This window comes from Poecilia reticulata, linkage group LG1 (assembly GCF_000633615.1).
Source record: "Poecilia reticulata strain Guanapo linkage group LG1, Guppy_female_1.0+MT, whole genome shotgun sequence".
Lineage (NCBI taxonomy): Eukaryota > Metazoa > Chordata > Actinopteri > Cyprinodontiformes > Poeciliidae > Poecilia > Poecilia reticulata.
Window position 1 is genome coordinate 29,952,057 of NC_024331.1, and position 9,680 is coordinate 29,961,736.

At 36.8% G+C, this 9,680-nt stretch overlaps 1 protein-coding gene across 1 annotated transcript; it reads right to left on the bottom strand.

The window, feature by feature from the left end:
* Window positions 1–1,226: 1,226 nt before the first annotated feature.
* mmaa (metabolism of cobalamin associated A) lies at window positions 1,227–9,059 on the bottom strand. The gene is made up of 7 exons (XM_008420207.2): window positions 8,971–9,059; window positions 8,302–8,698; window positions 7,796–7,918; window positions 7,552–7,722; window positions 6,441–6,526; window positions 3,730–3,879; window positions 1,227–2,484 (listed from the first exon to the last, which is right to left on the bottom strand). Exons 2-7 carry the CDS (start codon window positions 8,693–8,695, stop codon window positions 2,197–2,199), a joined length of 1,212 nt encoding a protein of 403 aa, XP_008418429.1. The 5' UTR covers window positions 8,696–8,698; window positions 8,971–9,059; the 3' UTR covers window positions 1,227–2,196.
* Window positions 9,060–9,680: the final 621 nt, after the last annotated feature.

Here is a 9,680-nt window from a genome sequence, read left to right on the forward strand (position 1 = left end):
TGCGCAACCTCAGTGAAGAATGGATGGAGGACAGGAGGCGTTGGGAGGGGAGGGCGGCTTGGGAGGCGTGTGCCCCGTCATTAGGGTAATGAGCCCAGAGCTGGGTGGGGTTTGGGAGACCTCTAGTGGGGGGAAGCTTCAAGGACTTTACATACAGAACCAGGTGTTGAAAAGTGGAGTAATCGCACAGCTTCGTGACTAATTCAGGAAAAAAAGGCCTAACCTAGATGTTAATATTAATATCTGCTTTGGTCCTRATATTGAAAAAAGTTCTGGATCAGCAGATCTATTYGATAAATTCTGTACTCGTCCTTTATTATTTATTTTACGTTATATTCAGAATTAATAATTTATACTTTCTGAACTATTTSAAAGGTTTGTCAGTTTATTGTTTTTCTCAGTYTCAATTTATTTKTACACTTTACTGACTGAACAAATTAAAGTTGTTGTTTTTATCCTATACTGTACTGGTGCAGAGTTTTCTGATCAATACTTTGTCGTATAAATACATTTATATCTGTGTTTAATATTATCTTCTTTATTCTTCAAACTAAACCAAGAACTAGTGTTAAAAAGCCAATCAAATCATTCAGTCTAACACACATTTCCCATTTTTATACATCGCCCTATTTATTCAGGTTAAACTCTAATTTAAGCCTGAAGCTGCAGTGTTGAACCCACCGCCATGTTTCTGGGTCCATCTTTTTTTCAAAAAAAGTCATCTAATGAGATAAAACTTCGATCTACAGGAAGTGCAACTAAGTTTACTTCTCTTTAGTGAAATAAGATGCAACTGCAAATGAAATAAAATCTATTAATAAATACATAATCTAAGAAAMAAAACGGTTAGAAAAAACTAAAAACAAATAGCAACGTTAAAATAATACTGTTGAAAATGAAATAATTTGTCATTGTACAATCAAGTAAGTCATTTTTGTATCTAATATTTCCTACATGAGTTACTTTACGAATCCGTTCATTTATTTTGATATTTATTGCCAATTTTGGCAGGATCAGTCCGCCGTAGTCTTTTATAGAGAACCTCACCTCGGTGTTTCTGGCCCCCGGGGTCAGGGGGCCAAAAGAGGAAAAGCCAAAACCCAGGAGTAAAATGCTTGCAGGTAACTTTGATCACTCCCCTTCTTTCAAATGCAAACAACAACAACGGATGAAAAGCTTCGTCTATTTCTATTACAAACACTTAAATAATCGATTTAAGATTCACATTTGTCTTTTATGTAACCATTTTAATCAAGTTAAAACATCTGTAAAAGATTTTCACAATAAAACAATGTCCATAGCAGCTCCGACAGGGTCATAATTATTTATATGTATTTTTGTTTAGCTCGTCGTTTAAAGATTTCCATTGTGCTCAATTTAAAGCTGCTCTAGTAAATAACCCCATTTGTAAACATGAATAGAAAAAGGGTGGGAGCAGAAAAACCTCTAGATCTGGACCTTTATCCTAAACACTGAGAAACTTTAATGCTGTAGTGAAAACTGGACCAGGACTGACTTTAAAACTATCAAATTCATTATTTAGTCACTTTTTACCCTTATTGCCATGGCGATGAAGCGATACCTCGCTCACCACCTCTTATGTGTGACGAAGTTTTAGGGCCACACTAAGAACATATAAAATAAAATTAAATAACTAGGTAAAGTCATGAAATCACGAGAACAAAGTCATACTACAAGAAGTCGTAAGGGAATAAAGTCAAAATAACACAAGTTTAAAGTTGTATTAATATGAGAATAAAGCCGTAATATTTCAAGAATTACATATAGTTCTAAAAATGACTATTCTTGTAACACCACAACTTTGTTCTCGTATTATTTTGAGTTTATTCTGAAAATATTCCAACTTTATTCTAGTTATACGTCTTTATTCTCATATGAGTATTCTCAAAGTACTATGACTTTAATCTTTTAAAGTTATGACTATTTTCACACAACTTAATTCTTGCAATTTTATTTATTTATTTTCTTAGAGTGGCCTTCATACTCCGTCATACTTAAGAGTAAAAATGAATGAGAATTTGGTTGTTTCTCAGAAAGGTTAAAAACATAAACACTGTTTGTGCAAATCAAAGAGTCACAGCCGTTCACGCCGTCCTGCCCTCCTTGACCAGAGGGGGCGCAGCGACGATGGCCACCAGGGATTTGTTCAACTCAAACGTTCTGTTGGCCGCCATGTTACGATGTCTCTGAGAAAGCTTTGAGAAGCAGGTCAGCAGCCAGTCCTGGAGAGATTTCTCCCCTGGTGACCTTCTGCTCCAGGCGGGGCAGAGTCCCTCTGACGGCCGGGTGGTTCTGGAAATGCCAGAGGACGTTCTCCTGGATCAGACTCCACATCCAGACCTTCTGCTGGGCCCGCCGCCGGCCCTGCAGCTCGCCGCTGCTCAGCATGGCGGCCCTGTACGCCTCCATCTTGGCCCAGACTTCTGGGATGCCCTCAAAGGTGTGGGCGGAGGCACGGACCACCTGAGGAGGGGATTGTTGAGGGGTGGGACCGGGTCACAGACGTGGATTAAAACCCTCACTCATCTGACAGGTTTGACAAAAAAAATTAAAAAAAATTGTCTGAACCTCCTTCCACACATCGCCATGAAGAACTACCCAGACTTATTCAACTGTTTTACATTATTTCACATGACAAGCACACAAGTCTGCATGTTTAGTTGTGATTTTATGTGAAAAATATGCAGAGTAGCACAAAAAAAGTGAGTTACCTGAGTAACTTTTTGAAATGTTCCTTCAGGGACATTTTAACTGTACTATACTTTTTACTTTTACTTGAGTAATGTAAAGTATAGCTACTCTTACCTGACAAAAATTTCTTGACACTCCACCCAGAGTGAAGAACTTTGCTGAATGAACAGCTTTGTTTTAACCAAAAAGGCACCAGAGAGAAAAAACCTAAAGTGAGACCTCTCGTTTTTACACAATCTTTGTTATTTTAATATTAATTTCTATCAGCTATGTACATTTTTCATTTTCTATAAATTTCAGAAAGAAACGTGTCCTTCTTTTCTGCAGTTTTATGCTTTTCTTTATTTAAAAAACTGAAGTGGAGATCTTTAAAAATAAAGTTTTCTTTTCTTAAAAGGTGTTGTAACATTTGCAGCTTTAAATGTGTTATTTAGCTGGACTGAAGGCAAATGTGGCTCCTAGGGTTTTAAAGCTTGCAGACCTCTGCACTACATAGCTGTGCACAATATTATGTTGATTTATCACATAAAAACTTTAGGGTTGTAATCTGACCAAATGTGTAAAAACTTTAAGGATATGAAAACATTTCCAAGCTATTTAGCCCAACATGAAACCTCTACAATAATAAATAAATACACAAAATAATGTTTGTTAAGTGAAAAAATATATTTTGATTTTGTTTGATGGTTTTCTTTCTTGTTTTTTGCACCTTTGAGATGTTTGTGGTTTCATGCAAAGCAAAGCTGAATGTAGAGAAGCGAGTTAAAAACGAGAGAAGACATCAGACTCCACTGATGGCTGACAGACTCACTGAAGGGAAAAAGTCTGGAAAAACGCTAAAATTGACAGAAGTGATGAAGCTTTTGTTTGAAAATGAAGGATTTTAGTAAGAAAGGAACAAGGTGAGACGGAGCATGAAAAATACTATTATTACATCTTCGTTATTGTCAAATCTCTCCTCCGCCCTCCTGTGTCGGCTAACATGCATGCAGCCATCGTCTCCTCACTCAGACTCACCTTGGGGTTCCAGGATCTGGTTTGTCGTCTCAGCAGTTTCAGGGCGCTGGTGTACTCGGTCTGGATCCGTYTGGCTGGCACCACCAGATCTCCATCTGACTTTGTCACCACCACCAAGTCGGCTCTCTCGATAATGCCCCTCTTGATGCCCTGGACAGAAAATTATTTGAATAAAGGAGGTCATTAACAAATAAACTCTGACAGATCTGTGCACAGACTGAAAGAAGGATGATTTTCAGGATCGTTTAAGTTGATATAATTAATTGTTACTCTAACAAAAAGGACTTTTGCATATATACATTTCCACTGGCATTGCATTTTTTCTGAACTATTCACTTTTCATTTATTGTTAAGTCTTGTCTTTTTAATGCACATTAAGTACATAAAGAGTTATCCTACTCCGCTTCACTTCCTTTGGATCGGCGTGTCCCATTTCTGATAAACACAGTATTTCTGTATTTTTACTCTATAATCTTGTTTCATTATATGTATTTTCAACACCTTTGGATTTTTGTGTGAACCTACATTTATCAATGCTGCTGTTGCACCTCAATTTCTCCAGCGTGAGGCAAGGATATTTCTATTCTTTTATTTTTTCCCCCCATAAAAATCTACTCAAAACCCAAGTACAAAATTATAAAAATTACAAAAAAAACAAGAATGTTGGGTTAAACCCGTTTTAAGATACCTATATTAAAATACTACTATGTTTTAAAGTGTATACAAGACGATATCTGCCATAAAATATGAATGGAAACAGGAAGTTCCTTAAAGGTGCCTGAGGTTCGACGATCACAGGGCTGATAACTGACCAAGCAGGAGTTAAGCTGCCGCTTTGAGGACAAATGGGCGAAGCTACTGCTAATGGTGACAGACAATGTATTCCAGCTCCTTTAATAGATAAAAACCTTCAGTGAAAACGAGGATTTTCTGAACTGAGCAGCCTCCCCTGGAGGTCGACCTGCTTCTATTTATACCATCATGCTTTATAATAAAACCCTTCTGGGGTCGCTTAGGCAAATATATGATTGTGGCCTCCTATCAAACACTTTTATAGCTTTTTTGTAAAGCTGCTTTTTTGCCTTTTAATGCAATGACACAAGCAAATGACCGTGTTGTGAAACTTTATTCAATGTGATAAAATCATGCAGGGAGATTTACCAGCTTCTGTTAAGATAAGAGGCCTAATCAGTTTAAAATCATCTTGCAGGTTAAATAGTTTGAATTATCATTTTGTATGTGTTGTTTAAACACGAGACAGGAGGGCAGAATTATACAGATTTATTTAAAATGGTGACTAGCTCCAGCTCCTCTCCCTCTAGAAACATAAAGGATCCCCTCACTGACTGTTGTTTAGTGGTACAGATTGCTTAGTGATCGTAATGCAATTTTTTAATAGTGTTCAATAATTGACAAATATATTTTTAGTCAATTTAGCATTTTTTAATCAAAGCAGCTGTCTAAATATTTTTTTCCGTGTATGAAAATCACAGCATCACCTGTGAAGAATAATTATAAAAGGTCCCATAGATGGAGCCCTGTGGAACCCCAACATATGTCTAATTACATATGAGGTGGGACACAGCAACACATTGAGTTTTGTTTGATAATTAGGACTTAAGCCACAATATAACATTCATAGAAAGATTTTAATAAGTTTAATCAGAAGAACTTAATGTCTTCTTAAGATCTAAAAATAGCAAACACTGCCCAACAAACACTTAAAGTTCTCTATAATAAAAAAAACATACAGTTGTTTGGCAATTAGACTAAACTGCATTAAAATTATGTCATTAAAAAACATGTTTTAACTGTTTAACATTGTTTCAGTGTTGTTAAATTCTTCCATCTGATTTTAAGTCTGCATCACGTTTCTAATGAAAAAACCTCGACTATAATCAAAACGAATGTCATCTCACCTTCCTGTCTAACCTCAATCACAACAATATGAATCATAATGAGCTGGCCTAATGAAGCCACTAATTATCCTAATTAATAAACTGATTAGCATATAGTTTTTGTCAGCAAAACAAACCTAGACTTCCGCAAAGAAGACATCATCAACTTGTCTGTTTTGACAAAAATGTTAACTCTCCAGGAGGAAAGATGAACACGCATTCCAATTTTAACACGTTTGGTACGAATGAAATAGACAAAAACTAATAAATCCCATGTTTTCCATTATAATTCAACAGTAAGAAAATAAATCACAAAATCTTCTGGAGGCTGATTGATTAAAGGTAAACAACCTTAAATACATTTTCAGCATTCAAGGTAGGATAAGTCAACATCTCACATCTTGATTTGGCAAAATGTCTCCAAATCTGTCAAATTATGATTATAAGCAGATACATCAGGCTAAACTGTTAAAACTTCACTCTTCTACTGGTGAAGCTATTGCTGTGTTTAGTTCAATGTAGATATGGGCTGAAATATTTTTTCTCTCATTATTTTGGCATTTAGCAAATAGAAATAACCTGGTTAATTACAACTGACCTAAAACAAGAGACATCCTATGTTTAAGTCACTCACAAATTATAATCAGGGATGAAATGCAGCGACATAAAATCTGTAAGAACTGTAAAAAACAACTTCTGAACCCATAGTGTTTGCTAATTGTTAGGAAAACACGACAACAACCAAAAACTTATTTTATACCAGATAACATATGAATAATGTTCTGATATTTCAGTGTGTTGCTCCTCACTGACCTGGAGTTCATCGCCACCTGCTGGTGGGATCAGAAGCACAAACATGTCAACCATGTCTGCCACCGCAAACTCAGACTGGCCGACACCTGAAACAGCAAAAAATGTTTCAGTCAGTAATGCAAGACCAGAACGTTAGCTTTCACTAAAAAAGCCAAAAGGTCATAAAAACATCTCCTACAGAGAAAAAATGATTTTTTTTTTTGCATTGTGAACTCAACTTCAAATGCCTTAATAGCAAATGAAGAAGTGAATAAGGAAAAAAGTTCTTGTGAGGAATTGTTTGGGTGAATCATACATGAATATTAATGAAGTCGAACAAACTTGAGATTCCTCACAGTGAATAAATTTTACCCTTGATATGCAAATCAGGAGCCTGATGACCAAACTGTCCAAGTATCACTAAAGATCGAAAAGTGTGTATTAACAGTTACAAATACTTCCTGTGACTGTCACTGCTAGCTTTGTTCTGCAGCACAAGAAGAACCAAAAAAAAAGGTTCACCAAATCAATATAACACAAAACAATTAGTTTTTGTTTGCATAATTACGTCACCCATCTGCTGCAGTATCCTTTATACCAGGTGTTCTCTAATCTGATAAGAAAACTATTTTCAGGCTAATAATATGAACCTACAGCCATCATATCAGAAAACATGAAAAACATTTCTACAGGTTTCACCAAATCAAATTTTATACTTTTTAAGACCATTATCATGGAATTTAAGATCTATATCTGCACAGAAATGTAAGAACTTTCAGGCAAAAATAAATTTGCACTTACCCATGACAGACGCAAAAAAAAAAAAATGCATAGCTTTCCTTTAGTGAAGCTAAAACTGTCATTTGAGGTGTTTTGACTGAAACATATTTACAGACTAATGTGTTTTTATTTTAAATGAAAAAAGTAAATATATTTTATACAGTTTTGGCTTAAATATTGTTATGAGTGTGTTATTTATTCAGCAAATGGGTACACTTCAGTTAACGATTAATTGATTTCTACATTAGTTGACAATTATTTAATTAATCGATTAATCGTTTCAGCACCAAATCAAATTACAATGACAATTATGCTTCAATTTCTTAGGCGGCTTTACTATAAATTGCCTTACCAACAGTCTCCACTAGAACGATGTCATATCCTGCTCCCTCACAAAGAACGATGGCCTCGTTGGTTGTCCGGGTGACGCCGCCGAGCGTCCCCGAAGCCGGCGACGGCCTGATGAAAGCGTTCATGTCTCTAGAAAGCTCAGTCATACGAGTTTTATCCCCTAGCAAAGACCCTGCAACCAGAACTCTGTTAGTTAGAGCTTGAATTTTATTTTGAAGGACCATATTTTAACTCTTATTCGTCACCTCCTGAAGTGCAGGAGGACGGGTCAACAGCCAGCACCGCCACTTTGTGTCCCTGTCCAGTTAACATTTTTCCCACCACCTCAATGAATGACGACTTCCCAGCTCCAGGAGGGCCAGATAAACCTAAACACAAAACCAGTAGAGAATTAATCAACATTATAGTAATGCTGTGGTATAGATCAGAACGTTTTCCAAGCTACATAAAACACGCCTTATTACTGTAAATTCAATACAAATAATAAAATGCTTTATTTTATTTTAAACATAATGATTCTGCATTAAAGAAATGTAGATTAAGGGATAAATAAAAAGTCTGCAGAATGTGCCAATTTTTTTCCAACTGAAATTTACTCCTTTTTTATATAATTGGCCCTAATACACCGTCGTCATATTAAACTTCTTGAAATAGGAATAAACTTCCTTCATTTTTGTTGGTGTTAAGGACATTATTTCTTATTTACGTGTTGGCATGGAAAAGCATCATTGCTGCCTCTGTAACCACACACCTACTCTAAAGGCCACTGGTTTTCCTCCATTTCTGCTCTCCTGCTCCCTCCTGAAGACCAGCACCTTCTGCAGCAACACCTGAGCCAGCTCCTTCTTCCTGGGATGCTGGGTCTCCACCAGCGTGATGGACTCCGCCAGGGAGGCCCTCTGTCCAGAGATTAGTCCATCATACAGTTTATCCAACAGTCTCTGTTCGGGCCCACTCAGGTCCTGGATGTGCTGGCTGACAGCAGTGCTGCTCGCACTCCTGTGGATGTGGCAGCTGGAACCCGGAATGGTGCTGCTGTGACCCGGGAGGGAACCTGTTAAGATTCCCCCCTGATGGAGAAGCTTAAGACCAGTGAGCGGAGGACGGTAGAGGTGGCGGAGGAGACGAACACCTAGCCGTCTCATTGTCTGGAAGGAAATGGGACATGAACCACCACATGAAAGTCTCACCGAAAAAAGGTAAACATCACATTTTCTGGGCGATATTACCAAACACCGCCTCAGTTTCCAAAAACAGTCGCTTTATGTTCATTAACGGCTGCTTATGCGCCTCACATTTGACTAACGGTTAAAGCTCAATGCTAGCATGTGCGTTAGTGAGTTAACAGAAACTGTGATAGTGTTTTTTTTTTTTTTTTTTCCCAGATGAAATATCAATAAACACCAAAGACCGAACTTACTGTGACCTCGCACCAGCCGCTCAGAGGTGCAACACTTTACATGTCGGTCCCGTTTAATTCATTCTTTTCCGGTTTCCGGTGACGTCATTTTAATGCTCCGGAAAAAAAAGCGAACAAATGACTTATAAAGTATATATTTTTCAAATAATCAAACTTTCTTTTATGATTCATTTGTAAAAAAATATTAGTTTTTTTTAAATGTCTTAAATAAACAGGCAAAAATATATAAGTCCAAATATCTAAATGGATGCAATTCGCAATCATTACCTCTAGATGGCAGCAGAGGAAAACGACGTGCAGCAACCAGGACACTTCCTGACAACTTTATACCTAAAGCGCCATATTAAAAAAAATAACTTGGATTTGTTGTAGAAATTTACAGCACTGCTTCCCAATTTTTAGAGTTCGTGACCAAACTAAATGTTTTTTTTATTATTTATTGTATTTTACTCCAATGCCTTTGTAAACTACTTCAAAAGATTTTGTCAGTTGGACTCCTATTTTTATTTATTTACTGTTGAAACCAGATGTTCGGGTATACTGAGTGAAATCTGACCAAATTTCTCATTTTAGGTCCTTTTATATTTGCTAAATGCCACAGTAATGATAAAAACAAGTATGTCCGAGATTTATTTATGACTATTGCAGTGTTCCTAACGATCTTAACTTTCAGCGCCTTTCTACTCATACTGACCCATCTGGACCGAAAT